Source organism: Engraulis encrasicolus, chromosome 18, assembly GCF_034702125.1.
Source record: "Engraulis encrasicolus isolate BLACKSEA-1 chromosome 18, IST_EnEncr_1.0, whole genome shotgun sequence".
Lineage (NCBI taxonomy): Eukaryota > Metazoa > Chordata > Actinopteri > Clupeiformes > Engraulidae > Engraulis > Engraulis encrasicolus.
In genome coordinates this window covers 36,215,865-36,240,363 of record NC_085874.1, presented here as the reverse complement: position 1 = coordinate 36,240,363, position 24,499 = coordinate 36,215,865, and the positions used below count along the sequence as shown (strand labels likewise).

The window sequence follows — 24,499 nt, the reverse complement described above, 5'->3', positions numbered from 1 at the left end:
ATATTATTATCAGACTGTTAACAGTGTTGCAGTTCCAATATTAACAGTGTTCCAGTTAGCTGCGTTCATGGGACAATTTGTTCTTTCAGTTCCTAATCAATATCGCTCACTATGTCTCCATTGTGAGTGTGGGGTTTTGAAGTCTCTCTGATGTTCTTTTGTATTTCTGATTGTATTCAGGTGTGATTTCATTGTTTCATTTAGTTGCTTTCATGCAACAACAGTTTGTTCTTACAATGACTAATTAACATGGGTCACTATGTCTCCTCTGCATGTGTGAGATTTTAAAGTCTGATTTTGATATTGATATTCTGTCTCTGTCTTCACATGCTTCAGGGATAATTTGGAGAGCAGCTGCCTTCAAGCGGAGAAGTTGCAGATGTTCCTGAAGGCCATGAACCAGGAGAAGGGCCGCATAGACGACCTGCTGCAGACCTGCGGCCAGGTGTCGGCTCACCTGAGCGAGGCCGATGGGCCGGTTGCGCTCCTGGCCCAGGTGGAGGGCCTCCAGGAAGGGTGGCAGATATTGCAGGGGACCGCGCATAGGACCATGAGGCACGCCGCCGCCTGCACCGCAGAGGCCGTCACAGTACTCCATGATGCAAAGGAGTTGCACAACAAGCTAGAGAGTATCCAAGCATCTCTAGCCTCTTTAAGATCCACAGCGGAGCCAATGTCAGAGTACCAGTTGGCCGTACAACTCAGTATCACCGCTTCAGAATTGACCATAGCCAATGAGCAGTACTTCAAACTTGTGGGGCATTTGGAGGCATTCCATGACAGCTTCCTTGGGAAGAAAGAAAGGCATGAGATGGAAGAGGCCCTACAAGCATCAAAGAATCATCTGGACAGCGCACAGGAGCAGATCTCAAGCATTGTCCCTTCCGTTGCCGACCCGTCGGTTGCTAAATTAATCGAAACGATTCAGGACTTTCTGCCGTGGGCTAAACATGTGGAACAGCAAGTGGAAGCCAGGAGGAAGGTGGCCTTGTTTCCGGAACATGCGCATCAGCAGCTTGCCAGCATGAAGAGGCTGCAGTCCGAGGTCTCCGCTAGGCAGACCAAAGTCACGTCTGTGGTGGAGGAGCAGAAGGCCTTACTCACAGGCCGGAAGGAACAAGATGTTTCCGTCACGTTGTCTTTATTGGAGGATTTGGAGGATACTTACCACGTTGTTTCTGAAAAGATCGCGCACGCAATTGAAGACGTCGACCGTTCCCTGCGGTCAAAGGAAGAGATGTGGAGTCAGATTGCCGAAGTAAGTAAGTGGTTGGTGGATCACATAGAGAAGGAGAGTAGCAGAACGAAAGATTCCAAGCTGAAGACTAGCCTAGCAGACTTGAAGGTTGCACTACAGAAGCACAGCGCCACACTGAAGGAGACAGACAAGCAAGCCGAAGTTATCGAAGCCCTTGTTGAGCAGAGTGCACTCATCATCCCCGAGCTCAGCATCGACGAAAGCCACTACCTCATTGACCGTCTAGCCATACTACAGGCGGAGGTGTCCGGGGTGGCCAGCTGCGAGCGAGCCGCCTGCTGGGAGCTGGACGAGCTCCTCCACGCCCAGCAAGCCACCGCGGAGGAGGTAGCCTCCATCCAGAAGAGCCTGAAACAGATATCCATGGACCTGGAGCGGCAGAGGTTCCCCGTGACCGCCGCCTCGCTCTCCGCCGTCGAGCCCCTCAGGCATATGCTGGTGGAGCACCAGTGCCAAGTTCAGGAGCTACAGCATTGCCAAGAGAGCCAGAGGAAGAGCCTTCTGCAGACCGTCAGCACCCTACAGGTACAGTAGGGATGGGATATCGGTCATGGGTGTATCGGTATCGGGTTCAGATATCAACGTAATTCAGAGATCGGATCGGATTGGAATTTTCCCAAAGTATCTGAATTTTCCAGATACTGCGATTGAGCCAGTAATGTAATGTCAATTTGACATCATATCACTTGCGTATTAGTTTTCAGGGTGGGATTGTTACTTGTTTACTTGCTACTTTTTACTTATTAAGTTTTCCTGTTCTTCTGACTAAATTGTCTACTTGGGCCTACCTCAAGTTGAAACTCATGCATATATGTGGTTTTGGTATTGGAATCGGAATGGTATCGGTATGGGCAGATATCCAAAGTTAGATATCGGGATCACGGAATGTAAGTGAAAGTAATGTGTATCGTGCACCCCTACCAGAGAGAGTAGATAAGAGAGAGGTTCCATTGGCCCATTGTTTCCGGGTTCTACTGTCGCAAGGGGGATTTTAAATCCCCCTTTAGGCAGACCTAGGCAGACCTAAGGACTGTTCTATTCATTTTAGGAGTATTATGACACACCATTTTAGGCAGACCGGAACCTGGTCACGTTAGATGCCCATAGAAACCTATTATGTTGGCATATCTCTATATACTTAAAGATTCTCTGTCCCTACCCTACAGGCCAAGGCCAGGGCGCTTGACCTCCAGTCCCGGGAGCACGAGAAGTACCTGAGCCACAAGAAGCGCATGGAGGAGTCCCGGGAGGCCGCGAAGAACAGGGTGCCCCTGACCGTCAGCGACCACACCCAGGACCGGGGGGAGAGGATGAGGACGTGCCGGGCGCTGCTCGTGGAGATCCCGCTGGCGAGGCAGCAGTGTCAGCAGACCGCCGACCAGCTGGAGGCCATCGCAGGTAGGGGTCATCGCATGGCCAGTTCTAGTCAATACGGTGCCCTAGGCGAGCAACCCTTTCCTTTTTGTGCATTTAGAAATTAGCATCTGTCAAATGTATAATTTTCTCATTGTATTTGACCGATACCTTCAATAAACATATAAATTAAAAAAAAAAAAGAAATTAGCATCTGTAAATACAAGGTCATACATCTGATCGAGCACAGCTGATCTAGTACCTACTAAGTGCCCATGAATAATCAGTGTCAATGTACTGTAAATTTTAAAACATTATGTTCTAATTCGTTGGGATTTTAAAGTGTTACTATGGTGCCAAGGCATTTGGCGCCCCCAAAGACATTTGGTGCCCTAGGCGACCGCCTTGTCTGTCTATGCCCAGCACTGGCCCTGTAGGGGTGGGCGATATGACGATATTAAATCGTGAATTGTGATATCGAGTACAAGATTGTCCCAAATCTGTCAAAGTGGAGACATTGTATAGATCGTCTTGCAGTGCAGTGAGGACGTTTACTATCAGTATCAGAGTGATGTTTACCTACTTTTGTGTTGTTGTCTTCTCCTTTATTCTTAACATTATTGTATTCCAATTGGGCACTTTATGAGAGTGTTGACATTTTATTAACTGCAAATTACAAATTGAAAGTATATGAAAGTTGTTGTTGTTTTAATTTTTTCAAGGGAAGAAATATCGAAATCGAGATTTTATGTTAAAAATCGTGATATGACATTTTTGCCATATCGCCCACCCCTAATCGCAGGCGACGTCTACCCGTCGCAGCTGGCGTCGGAGCGGCAGAAGATCCACCGCACGGTGGAGAGCCTGGCCACCTGGGAAATGACAGTGCAGAACGAGCTCGCGGGCCTGGAACGTAAGTCGCTCAAAGAGGGGCTCCCGCAGAGTCACCGCCCCGCGGACCTCACTACCCTGACTAACGTCTTCCACAAAGCACGACACGAGCTTCAGAGGGCAAATTACCTGCGACCGGATGAAAGGGACATAGCAGCGGAGATCCAGAGGTGTTTGACCCTGCAGAGGAGCTTAGAAGCTGGGCTGAGAGTGCTGGAGGCCTTGGAGAACCAGAAGGCAGCAGAGCCAGAGGCTTTGAAGGAGTTGACCCAGTATGGAAGGAGAATCCTTAAAGACTGCAAAGTCAGAATGGTGAGCTATATACTATATCAGTCTGTGTATTTACAGTGTGGCATTGTATATATTAGTTTGTGTAGTGTATATACAGTGCGGCCTTGTATATACCAGTCTGTGTATATACAGTGTGGCATTGTATACCTGTATATCAATCTGTGTATACAGTATGGCATTGTAGACTGTAAAATGAGAAAAGGTCGCACCATGCATAGGTTTCTTTATTACACAGACGCGTTTCGGCGTTCTGCCTTCCTCAGTGTGCCTTGTATTGACTGTGGAATCATAGTAATTTTCTTCCAATTGAATATAAACATTTAATACTAAATTTAATTTAATGTTATATTTTTCACATTTTGTTCTTTCACCATTGTTTTTTTTTAAATAATTACATAGGGCGGAATTCTCCCACCCGCTTAAGTCAAAAAAAGCGTGCAACAGCGCCTCCGTGGTTTCTCAAGTGATTAAGCGGGGTTTACGCAGAATTTTGCCAGTTGCGCACTTTGGGTGGGGCCAGGCCAAAATCAGGGAGTTTCGCATGTAAATGAATCCTAAGCGTATTCTCCCCTGCACTTACGCGCGTTTGCCTTTACGCGCATCAAAGGGCTGTAGTAAGGTCAAGCGCCACTATGAGGTAAAATGTAATATTGCATTTGATGCTCGCTTGGCTCGCATTTTGAACATGTTACACGGTATGCTTTGTTGATGTTCCTTACCGTCAGCGTGAGTCCAAATCGAAATTCATTCACAGTTCCACATAAACATCCTACATTAATTGTGACAAAATATGACCAGCTGCCCAGAGCATGTTCTCACATCGTTGAACTTACAAACAAAAGCAGGTAATTAATTAATCAGTATGAGGATCATCATGTTGTCTCCACGGACGGTAACCAAAACCAAAAACACCTCGTTGCAGGTTGCACCATGCACAAGTAGGCTACATTGACAAGGCACGTCAGACTAAAGACCGCTGTTCCAGTCGTCCTCACAGCCACCCAAAGTATGCCTATTCAAAAAGAACCTTCACCATTTTTACTATGTTGTAGCCACGACGTTAAGTAAAGGGTTTTTATTTCAACTCCTCCACTTTTGTGATTTATTGGAACTCGTGCATATGTGCATGTAACCTATTAAACTTTCTGAACTGATGCCCGACATACAAAACCACCACATACTGAGGTAGGCTACAGGTTGTCCTATCTGTTTTTGTAAGGCAGAAAATATTTCCTGAATGTCATTACAGCTAAACGTAAAAGGTAGGCTAACATATCAGAGCATGTCTTTGACATTTCGCTTCTGGTCTCTATTACACCCCATCAGCTGCGCGTTTAAGTCCTGGCTTGGCATTGCATGCCCATGTCCAATTAATTCCCATCCCTGCGACAGAATATAAAGTTTTTCATGACGATCGATTTCCTTGTTCATTCTTCAGCATGCATGTAGCCTGTAAGTGTAATTTGCTGACGGACAGCTGAGATCCACATATTTCCAATTATTTTAATGTCACGTTGCTGTACAGAGAAGCGGAGAAACACTTTTAAAAGTCAGCAAACAGGCCTACTATGTGTTTGTTTAACTGTGGGAATGATCAGCATTTTAAATCACTTTTTGATTTCCGGAATTGTCCAGGAAACACGCCAAACTCTTTTTTACAAAACGATTTTTACAAAACAATTTTTAACAAAACGTTCAATCATGTTTATTATTTCAATCAAGCTGTTGCGCACCAAAACGCTCAGCTGAGTTCCCGCCAAAGGGACACATCGCATTTCCATCTCATTATCTCACCTCCAATACTTGCCTTCTGCTGTGAAAAGGAGCGGAGGTTAGATTTTGAAACGCTTTTGCAAGAGGACTTTTGGCACGTGGTTTTAAATTCAAAGTTAAAGTTCAGTGTTGGATCTCAATGGACTGCCGAGGTTTTCACATGGTTGATCTGAAAATCCATGCTCCATAGTTTCTTTGTAGCCACAACTGATGAACTTGGCGGAGACTCATCCCCCCATTTAGCATATATCACGCCTATGTTGGGCTACGCGCTGTTTTTCTGAGTTAAGCGCGAGGGGTGTGGCGACGTTCCAGAGGGGAGAATACGCGCAAGATAAGACCGCGTAAAATATGCGCACGGAAAACCGACTTAAGTGGAGACGGGAGAATTCCGCCCTTAACCGCTAATATTTGTGTGTCTGTGTGTCTGTGTGTCTGTGTGTCCGTGTGTCCGTGTGTCTGTGTGTCCGTGTGTCCGTGTGTCTGTGTGTGTGTGTGTGTGTGTGTGTGTCTGTGTGTGTCTGTGTGTGTGCGTGTGCGCATGCATGCATGTCTCTGTCTGTCTGTCTGTCTGTCTGTCTGTCTGTCTGTCTGTCTGTCTGTCTGTCCATCTCCATCCATCCATTGACCATAAGCAGGAGAACACGTCCCAGGCGTTGGAGGCCCTGAAGGACTACCAGTGGGCAGCGCAGGGAGCCGTGCGGCTTCTGGACGACGCGGAGCCCAGGCTGCTACTGGACCTCAGCTGTGGCGGCACCACCACCACCACCACCACCGCCACCTGCACTACCACCAGGGACCACCAGGAGGAGCTGCTGGCCACGCAGCAGACCGTGGCCGCCCTCAGGGACAGCTTCAAGGCCCACGTGGACCGGCTGGGGAACCTGGTGCCCAAACAGGCCTGCCTGTCCACCGCCGACACCCAGCGGCTGCACATCCAGGTGCTCAGCTCGCTGCTGGTCCGAGAGGCCATGCTGGAGGCGCAGGGACAGCTCAGGATGGAGGCCCTCAAGAGGTGAGAAGATATATACGTTTTTCTTTTTAATGTTTTTTTGGGGGGCTTTTTATTGCCTTTTTATTTTGATAGTGAAGTTACAGGAAATAAGTGGAGAGAGAGATAGAGATGGTGAAGGGTCAGCAAAGGACCCGGGCTGGGAATCGAACCCGGGTCGGCCACATAGCGAACGAGTCCACACCGTAGTGGACTAGGGCTGCACGATATATCGAAAACATATCGATATGGCGATATCACGGCTTGCGATACAGTTATCGCAAAAGTTGTGCACATATCGCAAAAAGTTTTTAATTTTTAATAACAGCATATTTGGTGAAAAATGTATTAAAAACTTTGGCATTTTAAGTTGATGCTGTTTATAAGCCGTGTTTTTTCCTCATAAAAAATAATGTTGGAATTAACACATTGCTCTCAGTTATTTTATACATGATGAAGTGTAGAATGGCAAGTAGAGAGGGGAACATATATGTATATTAAATATCGCGAGTAATATCGATATCGCGGTTTACAGTCATTATATCGTGTATCGCATATTTTTCTAATATCGTGCAGCCCTAGTCTGGACAGGGGAACATTTCTTATTGATGATAGGACAGTGTGAGAGGTGGACAGGAAGCAAATGGGCAGAGAGACGGGGAAGGGTCTGCAAATGACCCGTGCAGGGAATCGAATCCGGGTCGGCCGCATGGCAGACGAGTGCCCTACCGGTTAGCCACGGCAGGGCCAGGACAGGGGAACATTTCAACACATGTAACATGAGATGGGGTAGGATTGGGACATCAGCAAGACCAGACGTGATCGCGTAGGTCAGTGTTTCTCAACAGGGGTGCCAGGGCACCCTGGGGTGCCACGGGCCCCAATCAGGGGTGCCGCGGAAACGTGGCTGATAAATAGATTATGTAATATAATACACATTTTTCTCAATTGATAAGTTAATGCTAATCAGTGGAATATTTCATTTGCCATTTACACACAATAAAGTAAATATAGGTAGCCCTAGTCAGCTGCAACTTGGAGCGTAGGTCGTGTGACGTCTCCAAATGTGTTACTTTTCTAAGCTTTTGTGGTATCGGATGCGATGCCATGTTACGGCTTGTTGGTTTGGGGTGCCTTGAAATTTTTCATAAATTGAGAAACACTGTCGTAGGTTGTTGGTAAGCCTGTCCTATTGCTGAGGGCTCAGGACCAGATGAGGATAGAAGCTCTGGATAGGTGAGAGGAGCTCACCTTTCATGGTTTTTATATACAGTATATTGGTGCTCCTTCATCAGAAAAGACAGGAAATACTTGGGAGAGAGAAAGTGTAGGCCAGACTCCATAGATAAGGTTGGTGCAAGACCTTATGATGATGACTTTGTAAACAGTATGCAACTTTTAGTGTTCCCTTCTGAGACACTACAATGTCTTGGTTTAAAACACAAGCTTTCATAGCTTTGAGTGCAAGTAAGAGGGGAGCCTATATTGTTTACTGGATCTAGTTCTTACAGGTTGACATTAAGAAAAGTGTTGTTTCTGTAAAACTAAAACGTATTCATACTTCAACAGATTTATTGAGGAACAAAGTGCTCATAAGAGACAACACGTGCATCTCTCAGAGTTACTCCAGAGGTTTGAGGCAGGACTGAACGACTGTCTGAGACAGAAAACCACTTCCTTTGAAGAATGCTTAGAACAGCAAGAAAAAACAAAGGTGGGTGAAATCAATCTTAACTTTGTTTTTTATGGATATTTTTTTAAATGCATGCACATTTCAAAACTGGTTTGAAATATATCCCATTTGCAGGGTCATTTCTCAGCTTTCTGTTTCCCCAAAACACTCATTGATTCCAGCAGTATGACATTTGAATGGACACTTTATTTTAATGATAAGCACCAAGTCTGTCAACCTGGATTACTCAATATCATATTTGTTGATGAAGTGCATTTGGGTTGACAATGTGTTTCCTTCCCTATGCCCTGTAGGACTCATCAAAGGTTCACACCCAATCAAAAACATTTTCAATGCCAGCATAGTGCGGTCACATTTTGTTTGATCTTTTTTGTTGGCTCACTCTACTTGTCCACAACTCAAGTTAAGGTGGATCTGCATGCTTCAGGCAATGACGGTTGACATTAACACAGGGTTCCCATTCCCACGGACATGGAAATCCTGGAGAAGTCATGGAAATTAAAAAGGACATTTTGTAGGCCTGGAAAAGTCGTGACATTTTGTAGATTCATTGCAAATTTTGGAAAATTCATGGCATTTTGCTGTTGTAACTACAGCCAATGAATGCATTGACAGTAATTTGAATGTTTAATCACTATGTCACGCTATTGGGTGAGATGAAAGGGGTTGCATTTATCTTCAGCTCTGAAAGTATGCAGTTTTACACATTCACGCTGCCACTAAGTCCTGGAAAATGCACCTTTGGTCATGAAAAAGTCATGGAAAAGTTGTGCAAGTCAAAAATGGTGGGAACCTGTATAGAACATAAACCACCATGATAGTATCTGCCATCTTTGAAAAATTGTTGTGGCTAGGCTGACAGCAGGGAAACTTCATTGTTTTCTCCACGGAGGCAGGGCACCAGCGAAACGCAAGGCCACAAGCACAGACCGAGGAGTGAGTCCGCATATTGGAATCCACCCTCAATGTTGCCCTTGAGCCCAAAATAATTGACCACCTGTGCTTTTTAGGCTAATGCTCTGTGTAATACCGTGCAGGGCCTGCAGGAGGAGCTGTGGTGCCTGGCGGGGCGGCTAGAGCAGCTGAGGGGTAGATGCCCGGCGCTGGGCTGCGGAGTGCCGTCTGAGCTGGGCCTGGCGCTGCTGTGGAGGAAGTGGGCCCATCTCAAACACCGCGTCTGGGTGCTGCGAGCGCGCTCAGTACAGCGCGACCAGGAGTGGAAGGACGCCATCTTGAGTGTAAGTGTCGGTGCTTTTCTGCTTTTCTTTTTTTTTAAACAAATATCTAGCATCTTAAATAACAGGATAAAACTAGTATACACAATAAATGAACAGGAACAAAACAGGCACATTGATGGGCATGTATGGAAAGATATAAGCTGGAAATAAACAACATTAAAGAGAAAGGTGATAATAACATAACAAAAGAATGATGGCATGAGTGGGAAAAGGCCATAGGCTACTCAACCCCAGGCATCAGAAATCTCCTCCCTCCAAAAACGCTACAAACGACTCACAGATCTAAACAAGTCTGTTATATTTGCTCTTAACCATGCACTGTATGTGAGTTTGTCCATGGCAATATAACGCAATAGTCATTGAGTTGGTGCTACTTCTGAGCTTAAGTGTTTTGGCTGATTTGTTGTTTTTCCTCTTCCTGAATTGGTGGCGATGTGTTGTGGATTTGTAGAGTTGTTTTTTTGTTTTAATTCTCTCCTCGCAACTGTTGCATTATAGAACTGAGACTGGGCCCCAACTGCTCCTGAGCATCTGTTGCGTCTGTTGATCTTGTTACAGCCAATTCTGCCTGCCCTCACTGAATATTTTTTACATTTCGTGAAGACCTTGTTTTGTTTGAAACAGTTTATTTTCAGAGCACCTCTTCTGAAACACTCACTGTGTGCTTATTTAGCACCTGTGTTTGTGCTTGCCATGCTTTGCCTCTGTCTCCTTTACAGCAGTGGTGGACAAAGTAAAAGTAAAAGTAAAAAAAAAGAAACATAGTTTATTTTCAACACAGGTAACTTATCTGAGTAAAAAGTAGACCAATGTACTTGTCTTACGATAAGCTGATTCTGCACAGGTTGGGTTGAGTTTGTGGTGGGTCCTTGTTAGGTTTTCATTGTTTTTCAGTAATAACAAAGTCTATCTCAATAGGTAGGCAAAATGGAGTAAACGGTGTAACTGCTATGTAACATCATGTACTACTGTTGTAATTACACCACAAAAGTACTTCTACTTTTACTTTGTCCACCACTGCTTTACAGTAAAATTACCACTGTCAATACAACCCTTAACCCATTGATGCTGAATGTTGCGTTGCACAACATTGGCCCTGGCGTCTTGGGCTGCATGACACAACATTCAGGATAATGAGATTTGAGACAATTTTATAAAAAATCTTGGTATGTTAGAGCTGAATGAACACATTCGAATGCAAGATGAGATGAGGGTCTTTAAAGATGAAGGCGTTTAAATGCAACTTATTGCATGTTTTTATGTGCTTCAGAGGCTGAGATATTTCTGTTTTTATAGGCTGAGGGCAACTTTTCTTAAAAAGGGCTTAGGCATTCAGCACCCTTTCTTGCAGGTGCTTTAGGCATCAATGGGTTGAACAGTTCACATTAGGTCCCACTCAAGATTTGTGCTAATTTTACTCTTTTCAGAGTCAATTCTAAATATTGTGCTAATATTAAGAGCTGTATACTTTAGTTTTTGACTCCACTCTCAAAGTAATTTGACACTGTCTACCTGGAGTCAAGTTTACTCCGAAATATTGACAGCCCCGTTTTTTTTTACTGTGTTCTTCTTTAATATGACTGACCATAGAACACTACTCACTCTTATCATATTTCAATTTCCACTCCACAGATGGAGAGACTCAGCCTGGCTCTGGAGAGCCTGAGGCAGGAGCTGCCCGATCCCAGCGCGGTGAGGGGTTCCCTGGGTGGGGACCTCCAGGCCGTGCTGGCCCTGACGGAGCACCAGCAGGAGTGGCTGGATCATGAGCAGCAGGCGCTGGCCTCACTGGTGGCCCTGGTGGGCCGGCTCCTGGGGCCCGCTGCGCAACGTGACCCCGACACACCTGCTCCCATCAGCCAGGAGCTGCAGCTCATTCAGAACCACTGCAGGAGGTACGGAAAGAGGGGGGCAAAAGGGTTATTTGTCCCGGGCCCAGGGTGTGTGTGTGTGTGTGTGTGTGTGTGTGTGTGTGTGTTTGTTGGAGATGGATTGGGTCCTCTATGTATGTATGGGTGTGGGGGTCCTTGTCCCGGTCCTTGTCCCGGGCCCAGGGAGACGGTGGAGGGGTGTATTGGGTCCTCATTCAGAGCCACTGCAGGAGGTACAGTAAGAAGGGGGTGGTCTTCGTGCAACCAGGGGGGCAAAGGGGTCGTTTGCCCCAGGCACAGCAAGAGGGTGTGTGTGTGTGTGTGTGTGTGTGTGTGTGTGTGTGTGTTAGAGATGGATTGGGTCCTCATTACGTTGTATGTATGTATGGGTGTGGGGGTCCTTCAGATGAAGTGATCAGGCCTGGTCAAAGCTGTCAGTGGCCCTGCACACAACCATGTGTTACTCTCTGATTTGCTTCATATTACCTCGGTGTTATTTTTCCTCCCGTGACCTCACCCTCTCGTTTCTCTTTTTGTCTCTATCTCACAAATCCCGGTCTATGACTTTTTATTTCTCTCTCTCTCTCTCTCTCTCTCTCTCTCTCTCTCTCTCTCTCTCTCTCTCTCTCTCTCTACTGAGCATGTAAACGTGATCAGTTAAGCACGTAAGCAGGTTAAATGGAGCTCTACCAAAGTTTTCTCCCTTCCACCCTTTCTCTCTCTCCCTCTCTGTGTGTCTGACACACACACACACACACATACACTCTCCTGCTCTCTCTCTCTCTCTCTCTCTCTCTCTCTCTCTCTCTCTCTCTCTCTCTCTCTCTCCCCCCCCCTCTCTCTCTCTGTCTTTCACTCTCTCGCTTCCTCTCTATCTCTGTCTGTCTGTCTGTCTGTCTGTATCTCTCTCTCTCTCTCTCTCTCTATCTCTCTCTCTCTCTCTCTCTCTCTCTCTCTCTCTCTCTCTCTCTCTCTCTCTCTCTCTCTCTCTCTCTCTCTCTCTCTCTCTCTCTCCCTCTGTTCATTTCAAGCTAATCCAATTTCTTCACCCAAACCTGCTAACAGGGGAAAACATTCAGCTTGCATTGCGGCAGCAGTCAAAAGAGTGGCCTCAGTGTCCAGCAGCGCCACTGTTCTACATGCATAACCTCATCATGCTCCTCAGTTACGTTAACCTTGTTACGGAGGGAGGACTGCTTGTGTTTGAAGTGTATGTGTGTGTGTGTGTGTGTGTGTGTGTGTGTGTCTGTGTTTGTGTGTGTGTGTGTGTGTGTGTGTGTCTGTGTGTGTCTGTGTGTGTGTGTGTGTGTGTGTGTGTGTGTGTCTGTGTTTGTGTGTGTGCATGCAAGTATGGAGGACACTAATGTGAGAGTCATGTCGGTGTGTTTTTGTCGCAGCCTTCGGGAGCAGTGCATGCTGGTCCGCCGCATGGCGCTGACTGAGACACAGGAGCGTGGCAGGGAGATGGAGGAGCTGGAGGGGGTCCGGCAAAACTTGGCGTCCCTGCGCACGCTGCTACTACAGCAGATCCACGGCGATGCTACGCGGGCACAGGTCAGTGATTACGGTGCTGGTTACAACATATGTGGATATTTTCAGATGGCAATATACTGTATATTTTTACTGTCTTTTTTTTTATAAAAAGAGACTCAAGTTTTGATAGGCCACCGCTCATCTGTTTAGAAGGTGCAGGATTCAGTAGAAATTTCTGTATAAAAAGAAGACAATCCACACACTTCAGGTCTATTTTTGTGCAAAGAAGCTTTACTTGACTTGCAACCATCTTTTAAAAAAAAAAAAAAATTTGGGGGACGGGGTTTCAACTTTATTTAGACAGGGCAGGGAAGAGTGGGACAGGAAACAAGTGGGAGAGAGAGACGGGGGAGGATCGGGAAATGACCCGGATCAGGAATCGAACCCCGGTCGTCCGCGTAGCAGTCCAGTGCCCAGCCGACTTAGCCACGGCTGGGCCATTTTTATCCGTTTATGTATTAACATGACCTATGACCTGTAGTCTGGCCACCATCTTACACAGTGCACCTTTAAAAGATTTCTTACATGTAAACTTGAGGCCGAAACTCGTTTTCAGAAATGTAATGTAGTGCTTATGTCTATTGCTGCTTGTGCCCTAATAGGGCTTGAAAGTGACGTCACATCCTCCGATTTCATGGGACCTCACAGTGTTTTTAGCGGAAAATGTTAGCATGTAATCCAATGGCGGTATTAAAATGATATTTCGATCCCCTTTGAATTGTGCCACGAGCTTCACATATGTTGTTTCTGATATTTTTGTATAATTTTTCGTACGAAACACCAAACGATTTAGAAGGGTGTGTTTCTTCACATTTTTCATGCAGACGGCCTCGGAACAAAATATTGATACTTCTGCATGAATAATCTATATTTAGCTCCTTAAACAGCATATTTGTAGCCCAGCGCATATAATGACTGGAATCAGAAGATATTTACTGGCTACCATGCTGTTAGATGGTCAGCTAAGGTCCCGTGAAATGCGGAAATAAGGGGCGGGACTTTCAAGCTCTATGGACCATATCGTCAGAGGTGTCGATCCAGGGCTCAGAGAGTAGAAAGTAGAGTAGAGAGTAGAGCCAAAGATTTGATCCAGAGCTGATCTCATGAGAAATCAAGGCAGGTAGACCACTTACTCAGTGAAGTCACCTGTGTTGGAAGGAAGCTGTGGCAGGGCATTTCATTTTTAACTGGATTTCTTGTTTTGCTTTTACACAGTAAAATTAAAAAAAGAGTCAAGGATTTTGCCCGTTAGACCGTTAGCTTGTGAATACCACGGCTGGGATAGAAAGAGGATGAGTGAGCAGCGTTCACCTAACCAGTTTTTCTCCACTTGCTTTAGGGCTCATTTGTACTCCATGTTCTCCATGTAATTTAATCAGTGCTCGCTGAGCGGGGGCATGTTTTTTTTACATGCTTATTTTGGAAAGTCACGTTCGTACATGCACTGACTGAAGCAGGCCTACTGCAGGGTCCTGATTCTAACCTAATTTTGGCTACCATAGTGACTGTTGGAGTGGGCCTTCAGAGCCTTTCAATTCCGGATGTACCTCCTCTTATAATTCGCCGAATTGTGTCTCACATTTTGAAAAATCTTTTACCAGCCACATTTTAAACCAGATCTTTAAAAAAAGCAATAATGATGTATCAAGATTAGATTTTGCATTTTGAAAAAACTTTAACCTGGCACATTTTTAACCAGATTTTTTTGGAAAAGCAATAATGATTCATCAAGATTAGATTTTTCATTTTGAAAAAACTTTTACCAGCCACATTTTTAACCATTTTTTTTCATAACGTTTTAAACTGTTTTTTTAATTATTATTGTTATTATTAATTTTATTTAAGATTAGATTTTGTTTCTTTCCGGTAATTTTCTTTCTCTTCTTACCGAAAAGTCAAGGGCTGCTTGTGAGGGAAATTGCTTTTACACACCAGGGGTGCGTTTCCGCAATGTTAGCTTTGAACTACAGATGTACTTTGTAGTTATCTACTTACTTCAAGGCGAAATCCGTGCATTTCTCGAAACCTTTCTATTCCCACAGTAAGCCAAAAGTAGTGCGGCTACTTTCCTGAGTCCACACCGCTACTTACTTTCTTGGCATTGCAGTGCGTGACCAAAGAAGCAACAAGAGATAAGCATGATTGCTGAGTCATGAATCAGCTGTTTCCTCCTAAATTCAGTGCGTGAAGTAGAAAGCAATAGTGTACAACCACCACCAGCACATTTGATTGGATGTCACGACACCGTGACTCCGCTGTTTCCTCCACAACACACCTTGAAATTTCTTTGTGAAAAAACACGGCCGTGGCATTACAATCTGACACCGTCCGCACCAATAATGCAGTATTATCTGCATGCCGATTGGATTTCGTTTCATCCCGAGGTGTAATTTGTAAAATATTTGAACAATAAAGTTGCAATCGTCTGTTGAAGTGTCATATCCCAAAAAAAATTTCGCGCGGATTTCATTCCATAGCCTAGTGGTATTCACGCTTGCATCCCAATGGGAAAACAGAAGCCACACCGGTTCGAATCCACATGGTTGCAGTGCCACAATTTTGGAAATATCTGGCAGAAATAGATAATTTATGTTGTGCATTACCAACACACACGTGCAGCCAAGGGAAAATGTGTTACACTGTAGGGTCCAAAACACGATTTCACGAGTTGTTGTCAACATGCTGCACACTGGTTTCGAACCCGCGTAGCTCGCGTCTTCCCATTGATAGGCAAGCGTAAATACCACAAGTCAGTGGTAAATACCCCTAGGCTATGAAAAGAAATTCGCACTAAAAATATTTAAGTACTTGACACGTAAGCCAGCGCATTTCCGGGAGTAACCAATACTTTCTTATCTAAATATTTCACAAATTACACATCGAAATGAGACGCAATTCAATCGGTATACAGCTAAAAGTATATTATTAGTGTGGGATTCATCAGATTCCAAGGATATGACGTTTTTTTTTTCACGAACAAATGACATGACGTGAATTTGTGTTCTGAACACTCTCGCAGCTGTATCATCACTTTGTGTGCATGTCGATTGATTTTCATCGCTTTTGCACCACAGGATTAAAAGATATTGACACATTTGTGGTCAAATATGTACTACAAGTTTAGCTAATGGGTGGAGTCACACTCTGAAGTAGACTAGCGCTGTGTGTTACTTGGGGTGGCTGAGGTGATGTCTGGACTCAATGGATCTACTCCAGCTGTACTTCAACTTCACTGTCCAGATACGGATAGGAGGCACCTCACTTTCAAAGTCACCACTACTTCAGAGTGCACATTACTCCAAGCAGTAGTTACTTTGTGTGCTAACGTTCGAGACACAAGAGTTAGCAACTTTTATAGTATTTACTATGCAACATTGCTAACAGACTAGCTACTTCGCACTTTGAGAATCGCACCCCAGGCTTGTTGGCAATGTGCAGTGTAGAATCCACATGTACTATGTAACTACAGTATCTATACTGAACATGCACAGTCATAGAAGATACTGACGTGTAAGAGTGTGTGTGTGTGTGTGTGTGTGTGTGTGTGTGTGTGTGTGTGTGTGTGTGTGTGTGTGTGTGTGTGTGTGTGTGTGTGTGTGTGTGTGTGTGTGTGTGTGTGTGTGTGTGTGTGTGTGTTTTCAGGAGGATCTGAGTACACGTTGTGACTATGGCTTTTTTGAGTATTTGTGTGGGATGAAAGGATCTCTTAAAGGGATACTGTCCCATGCAGTGCCAATTTTACCTCCATGCTAGCAGTTAACCCTCCAAGGCCTAAGGCCTTTCAGAGGCTTTTAGGCTGCTTGCACCACCCTGACATTTTCAAGTATTTTCAACTAACAGTAAGCATCTATGCAAAAGTGGAATATATGGTTGTATTCTGAAAAGCCTGACAAGAAATAATCTGAAAGAAAATTGGATGTCATACAAGCATGTTTTATTTAAATTGAGTATAAACACAACTGTACAAAAAACAGGTTACAGAGGTCTTCAAAAAGTGCAAGAAAACACACAATAAATATATCTAGCCAAGACTTTTGAAGTTTGAATCTTGTAAACAAATGTGTTGGCTGCATAAAAGTAAAAAGGGCATTTAGAAATGTTTTGTTGTTTTCATACAAAATGCAAAAAAGAAAGACTATGTCATGCCACTTCCTGTCTCATTTGAATACTAATGAGATAGGTGTGTAAAACCTCTAATGGCCCACACCCCCCTGTCAATCTCAATGTGCTCTGATAGCACACACCCCTGTCACTCTCTTTGTCCTGTGGCAGGACACTGTGTTTTGCCTCTAACAAAACTTGTTTCTGACAGCTGAAAGGGGCGTGTTGTCACCTCTGAATAGCCACTCAAGCACCGGTACTTTACATTTGAATAGTTATAGGTGTGGCTGCTACAGGCAGAGAGTACAGAATATTCGAAGATTTCTTTCACTTACTTTAAATTGGGCCAGCTATATAATTTATTTCATATATATATATATATATATATGAAATCTGGAAGGTCTGAGGTTTCTAATGGTGTGACTTATATGTTTCAATGACAAAAACTCACAGAGTTACAGATTTGTTTTTGGAGACATGTCAAATTGCCCTCTGAAGGGCACTCGGACCTCAGAGGGTTAACATTGAGTCCTATGAGACCAGTTCGCGGCTAACTGGTGTTAGTATGGAGGTAAAATTTGCACGGTCATAACTAGAAAACTGTTGAAAGTACAGGAGAACGGTAAAAACCTATTATTTATCTCAAGGGAAGGTGTAAAATAAGCTTATTTCCAAAAATGGGACAGTATCCCTTTAACTCACAGAATACCATGCTTTCTTTTCTTGGTTTGTCTGGTTCTGTACTCAGGATGCCAAGATTGAGCTGGGAAGCCAGCGAGATAAACTACAGGACATAATTGAAGGAATGAAGAAACGTTACCTGGATGTTCCCCCAGAGATCCAGGCCTCACTGGACGAGGTTACTCACTCACTGACGGAAGTAGAAGAAAAGGTACCATTCGCTGTATTCTTCATCATCTATGCCTCAGCCCATCGAAAGTGCAGTGCTTGAGGGATACATTTTCCCAGTTTCAGGTGTATAAATTGTTCCCAAATATTGTGCGGGTAACATTAAATTATTAAAATTTGAAAGCTAGAGCTGTCAAGATGGCTGAATTATTGTTTGCTCGATAACTTTTCAACGGGTCGACGAATTTGAACCAAATAATACCCACTGTTATTATTATGCAATGAACATAAGCACAATGATAATGTCACTCCAGAAAAGATGCCCAGACAATTCATCTTTTATGACTACCATAAATTGGATTTTGTCCTCACAGACAGTGTGCAGACAGGAGAATGCAATGTGCTCATTACTTTTTTATTTATTTATTGTGCTCAGTACTCATAACTTGTTACGCTTGCCAATGTCCGTGTGTTCCAACTGTAATAGTCGTTGAAAAGTTAACTACCAGTACTTTAATAGCATGACATAACACTGCCTTTAGTAATGCATTACAACTTGGTCATTGCCATTCTGGTAACAGCAGATTAATAACACCGTGTCTTAACGGGTTAATTTATTGTGCTCAGTAGTCATAACTTCTTCCGTTTGCAGAGGTGTCATATGTAAAAGTAAAAGTACATTTGTGGTGTAATTACAACACTGGCACACTAGCTTTACTTTTGACACCTCTGTCCGTTTGCTAATGTCCGCTCTTGCTTTTCAGCTTTCGGGAACAGCATCATCTCAGGAGATCTCCTCCAGCCCCCATCATCACCCACTGAGTGAGCAGGTGAGGGAGGTCACTGCTGGCCTGGGGCAGGTACAACTTCTCCTGCAGCAAAGCAGCCCCACAGTCACAGAAGCTGAAGGCACGCTCAAGGTAAGTGTGCTGCTTGTAAGCATTAGTAATAGACCGGTTTTAGGGAAGGTGGAAAACAGATCACCTTCTATTATCTCGTGGGGAGACTCGCGTCTTTGTTACAAATACCCTAAGCACAAATTCCAGTTCTTAATAAAATTGACAGTAATATCTTGCAGAAACCGACTTGAAAATATGAAGGTATGTGTTGATTTCAATGGAGCGCTGGCAAAACTGTCTGACTCCTGTTGGACCTCTGTTATTTTTTATTGGTCAATCAAAATTCTAGGGTGGGCCTTAGCCAAGGTCAATTAGCCAAAGGTCAAAACCAAGTACAGTGTTTCCCATGCATACCGCCGCCCCGCCGGTCACACCCACCCAGTAACACTGCATTTGTTTTACCATGTGCAGCGCGTGTGGGACGAGCTGGACGGGTGGCACTCGCGGCTGGCCGTGCTGGAGGCGGAGGTGCAGGAGGTGGGCATGGAGCAGCCGCAGCACGTGGGCCCCCTCATGGACCAGTTGACGGACCCCCTCCAGCTCTACCAGCTAGTGGCCAAGCAGGCCGAGCAGAGGACAGCCTTCATCAGCAGGGTGAGTGGAGGGAGGGAGGGATGGATGGATGGACAGAGGATGGATGAATGGATGGATGGATGGATGGATGGATGGATGGATGGATGGATGGATGGATGGATGGATGGATGGATTGGAGGGAGAGATGAATGAATGAATGAATGAATGAATGAATGAATGAATACCTCTAAACTTCATAACCCAGCATCTAAGAGGTATCCAATGGACACACCCATTGGACCACCCTGTGTCATTTCACACTAGTAATACAGTAATAGAAAACAAGCTACAAATTGTATGTTAAGTTGCTACACAGCATTGCAACCTGAGTAATGCTTACATATATTCATTACTATGCTCTTTTTTTACCATAATGCATGGACTGTGTGTGCATCTTTGTGTGTGTGTGTGTGTGTGTGTGTGTGTGTGTGTGTGTGTGTGTGTGTGTGTGTGTGTGTGTGTGTGTGTGTGTGTGTGTGTGTGTGTGTGTGTGTGTGTGTGTGTGTGTGTGGTGTGTGTGTGTGTGTGTGTGTGGTGTGGTGTGGGTGGGTGTGTGTGTGGCTGGGTGTGTGTGTGTGTGTGTGTGTGTGTGTGTGTGTGTCTGTGTGCGTGTGTGCCTGTGTGTGTGCGTGTGTGCGTGTGTGTGTGTGTCTGTGCCTGTGTGTGTGCGTGTGTGCGTGCTCGTTAGCGTGTGTTGTGCTCATGATGGCAATATCCCACTAATCAGTGTTCTGTGGAACACAAAAGTCTTCAAGTTTGTCAGAGGACGTGCCTCTTGGAAAAAATTAATGTCTTTGGGTGCACGATAAAAGGTATCAACTTAAAGAAGAAAAATCCGCACTCATTTATTTATAGGTTACCAGCATGTCCACAAGCAAACGCGTTTCCACGCACTGATGAAGGCTTTATAGCCGAAACGCGTTTGCTTGTGGACATGGTGGTAATCTATAAATAAATAATGAGACGTAGTTTGTGAGTGCGAACACAAAAGTCTGCCTGTCTCTCGGGCCATGCTGTTTGAAACTGCTCCAAGGCCTTTGTTGTAATGTACTGTAAAGTCTGTCTTGTAAAGGCGTCATGTGTCCTCCTGTTGCCCCTGCAGATCCCGGCTGCTTTCCAGGAGTACCAGGACTTGCTCAACAGTGCCACACACTGGCAGGAGGAGGCCAACTCGTGGCTGAGCGCACCCAGCACATACACCAGTGCCAAGTGCCTGCACACCCATGCCCTCTCTCTTCAGGTCAGCATTCAGCCACCCAGGGCCGCTTCTGGTTGATTTGGTGCCCTAGGCGAGTTTGAGTTCTGCTCATTTTATGCCTCACCTGTGCAAGGGGGCAGCCCCCAGTGGCACCCAAACGGAAGCAGTGCAGCGGGACAGTACCATGCTCAGGGTACCTCAGTCATGGAGGAGAATGGGGGAGAGCACTGGTTAATTACTCCCCCCACCAACCTGGCGGGTCGGGAGTCGAAACCCCTAACCGCTTACCCATGACTATTATTCTAAAGCTGAATATCTTGAGTTTAATTCTCAAGCAAAACAGAAAACACAAGTCAATCTCAGTACTTGTATCTCAATGCTTTCTTGACCTGTCCTGAGGATTTTTTATTATGCGTGCAAGTGAACCCGTGTACAGATACAGTATGTTGAGACAATGGAGTTGTTTCACTGCTTTGTTGCTAATTACTACTGTATCTTTATATTAAAACTATATTACAGTATTGTTATTCTAAATCTGAGTAGCTTAATTTACAAGCAAAACAAAAAACACAAATCAATCTCAGCACCTATATTTGGTAACACTTTATTTTAGGGATACATCTATTAGCACTAATACATACAATGTTAATGTCTGCATAAGTAATTTGTAAGCCATGTACTAAGCAAACGCTAAGGCCTACTAGGTCCTTACTAAGGTTAAATTGGTAATAAATCCCTTATTGTGCATGAACAAGACATTTGCGAATACATGGTTAACAATTGTTTGATTTTGCTTTGTACATGCCTTACAAGTTACTTTTACAGGCACATTGTATGTATTAGTGCTAATAGATGTATCCCTAAAATATAGTGCTACCCTATATTTCAGCTCTTTCTTGCTCTGTCACAATATTTTGTTTTGCGAGCAAGTGAACCTGTGCATGAAAACCTCATGTATTAAACCTGTACCTGCAGAGTTTCAAGGTATGCCAGGATGCTAGTTCCAAGATTAATAAAAATCAGAAGATATTAGTAAATTGACCTCTTCTAGGTTATGGCGTTTAGGGGGCGGTTAGGGGGTATGTACGTACACACTGTGGATTCAAACAATGCTGTGGGATTGTTTGTCAACAGGGAAATGAAGGTGCTGGCTCAACACAGTTTTAGCTGTTTTGCAAGAATACAGAAACTGCAGGAAGTGATATTGTGCTTAAAGTGATACTGTCCCATTTTTGAAAATAAGCTTATTTTACACCTCCCCTTGAGTTAAATAATAGGGTTATACCGTTCTCCTGTACTTTCAACCGTTCTGTGGGTATGGCAGTGCAGATTTTACCTTCATGCTAGCAGTTAACATTGAGTCCTATGAGACCAGCTGGCGGCTAACTGGTCTCATAGGACTCAATGTTAACTGCTAGCATGAAGGTAAAATCTGCACTGCCATACCCACAGAACGGTTGAAAGTACAGGAGGACAGTAAAACCCTATTATTTAACTCAAGGGGAGGTGTAATATGAGCTCATTTCCAAAAATGGGACAGTATCACTTTAACCATATGTGTGTTTGCGGTACGCACAGATGACTTTGGATGACGCAGAGCGGATCAGGGCGGCTCTGGAGGCCTTCGTGCCAGTGATGACGGAGATCGCTCCCGTGTGTGACACGGACCCCATGCAGGAACGCCTGAAGAAAACCATCCACAAAGTCACACGCGTCCAGCAAAGCATCATGGAACCTCACGCTCAGCTTCAACACCTGGCAGAGGTAGGCATATAGTTACATTACATTACACTTAGCTGATGCTTTTTATCCAAAGCGCCTCACAGTTATTTTGAAGAACAGGGTATTGGTTACAATCCCTGGAGAAGTGTGGGGTTAGGTAACTTGCTCAAGGGCACTTCAGGCCATGGAGTGTGGTAGATAGTGGAAGGGTGGGTTTCGAATTGGGTGGGATTGGGAACCCTCTGATCTAAAGCCCATCTCCTTAACGACTAGGTCACGACTGACTCAGGTAGGCAGGTCTACTGGAAATTAAAGTGTGATGATGAATGATTTTTTTGAAGGAGTTAAAAAAAAATCTATGATGGTGAAGTTGGGACGTTTGGTAAATTGTGAATAAAATCAAAATGCTATCATTTTCAAAACATTCAGTCCATTCATTAGATGGAGAATAGTGAAAAGACAACATATTAAGTGTTAAAACTGAGAAACAATATTGTTTTGGGGGACATATGTACTAATTTCCAACTTAATAACTGCAACACGTCTCAAATAAGTTGGGACGGGGATCGGTGAAATGTAATAAACATCCAAATAAGATAAAACATCAAAGAAGAACATTTCAAAATGAATTGGACTAATGGAAAATATGAGTATCCAGGTCTAAGACCATCACAGAGAGGCTGAGTCACTCAGAATTAAAGCTGCAGAGGGAATAATTACCATAGTTATTGCATACATGTTTTAATTCCCTTTGATTTACCATGATTGAGTGTATATAAGACATATGTTTGTTATTAAAATCATTGTATAGGTTCATGACATCATGAAATATATATTGGCTGTAGTCTCACTCTAGCACTCCAAGAATTACAGCTATTGAAAATTGACCATATTAAAAATGCTTCATGTGTGCAAATGAAAAAGGGGTTTAACATTCTCCTATGCACTCGAGCTCACTTGAAATAGATCCAGAAGACATGGGAAACTGTCCTTTGGTTACAGAAGTCATCAGAAGTTGCAGAAGACCATTCTTTTTTAAAAATATTAGAGTCTTGCAGATCCTCTGCTACAGTGAAAATGGACCATCCAACTTGTGTTAGTGCTAACTTCCAAAGTCAACCTCCATTATGGCATGGGGGTGCAGTAGTGCATTGGTTAAGTTGTTATCACCCCTCTGTAGAGTTAAATACAGTGCTGAATGATATAAATGGCTTTTAAACAGCATGAAAAGCCACTCATACACTATATTTTGAAGGGAGATCTTCAATTACTGCCACATAGTACGGACAAATTGCATTCCCTACTATGTTTTAACAGTTTAACTCCATCATAAGGACCAGCAGGTGATAAAATGGTGGGATTCTGGTCAAGACCTGTCACACTGAAAGCACTATAGAAAGGAAAACATTGCAAAACATGGCAAGGAATACACCCACCATTTAAGCTGGTGAAATCATGTCCAAGATAGGAATTAACACTGTTTTTTATATAAAATCATCTCATTGGTTAATGTATTTAACTGTTAAGTGTTGTCTTTTGTTTTGTTTTTAGTCTTCCTCGACATTTGCTGCATTTTATTGTCACCGTCCCAACTCTTTTGAGACGTGTTGTTTTTACATATTTATGAATATCCCCAATTTTCCAACACAATTTTGGTCAGTTTTGATGGCTGACATGTTTTCTTTATACCATTCTCCATGTAATGTAAGAATCAGACGTTTTGAAAATGGCAGTATTTTGTTATTATTCACAGTTTACCTTGTGTCCCAACTTCTATAGAGTTGGGGTTTGTAGTTAGGTAGTCTCTTAGGTAGCCTAGGAATGGCCCGTTCACTCTTCGCTGAAAAGTTTCGACTATAACAACATAGATGTGACATTACAGAGAGCCTTATGTAACAGATTAACCCTATCGCGCCGGATGCATCATATATGTCTCATCAAATTCAAAGCCCTCTCCACGCTGACACAAAAAAAAAATCGATCTGAAAAACATCCTGCGTGTCATTTCCAAACGTCCTGCAGTACACGGAAACCGCCACAAGAGAGCAGCGGTCGACAACAAGTTGACCACAGCTCGGCGAAAAACAGGAAAATGGGGTAGAAGCGGTTTCCCTGACCGACGCTGAGATTTCGTCAAATTGCATAAGGTTTGTGTACAAATTTCCGAAATATAACTCTACATCCTTTAATTTGAACACTTGCTTTGTGCAATTAAGCAAGGAAGAGTTTATATTTTTACACCGTGTTGCAGAGAGATCGTGCTAA

General features: G+C 44.0%; 1 protein-coding gene across 1 annotated transcript in view; it reads left to right on the top strand.

The window, feature by feature from the left end:
• LOC134468224 (nesprin-2) overlaps positions 1 to 24,499 on the top strand; it is a 270,548-nt gene that overhangs the window by 120,698 nt on the left and 125,351 nt on the right. Inside the window, exons 57-69 of the mRNA XM_063222166.1 lie at positions 337 to 1,783; positions 2,425 to 2,656; positions 3,414 to 3,814; positions 6,205 to 6,581; positions 8,127 to 8,271; positions 9,288 to 9,488; positions 11,121 to 11,383; positions 12,757 to 12,913; positions 17,742 to 17,885; positions 18,607 to 18,762; positions 19,153 to 19,335; positions 20,417 to 20,554; positions 22,091 to 22,276. Of these exons, the coding sequence (XP_063078236.1) occupies positions 337 to 1,783; positions 2,425 to 2,656; positions 3,414 to 3,814; positions 6,205 to 6,581; positions 8,127 to 8,271; positions 9,288 to 9,488; positions 11,121 to 11,383; positions 12,757 to 12,913; positions 17,742 to 17,885; positions 18,607 to 18,762; positions 19,153 to 19,335; positions 20,417 to 20,554; positions 22,091 to 22,276 (4,030 nt within the window). The remainder of the gene's footprint in view (positions 1 to 336; positions 1,784 to 2,424; positions 2,657 to 3,413; positions 3,815 to 6,204; positions 6,582 to 8,126; positions 8,272 to 9,287; positions 9,489 to 11,120; positions 11,384 to 12,756; positions 12,914 to 17,741; positions 17,886 to 18,606; positions 18,763 to 19,152; positions 19,336 to 20,416; positions 20,555 to 22,090; positions 22,277 to 24,499) is intronic.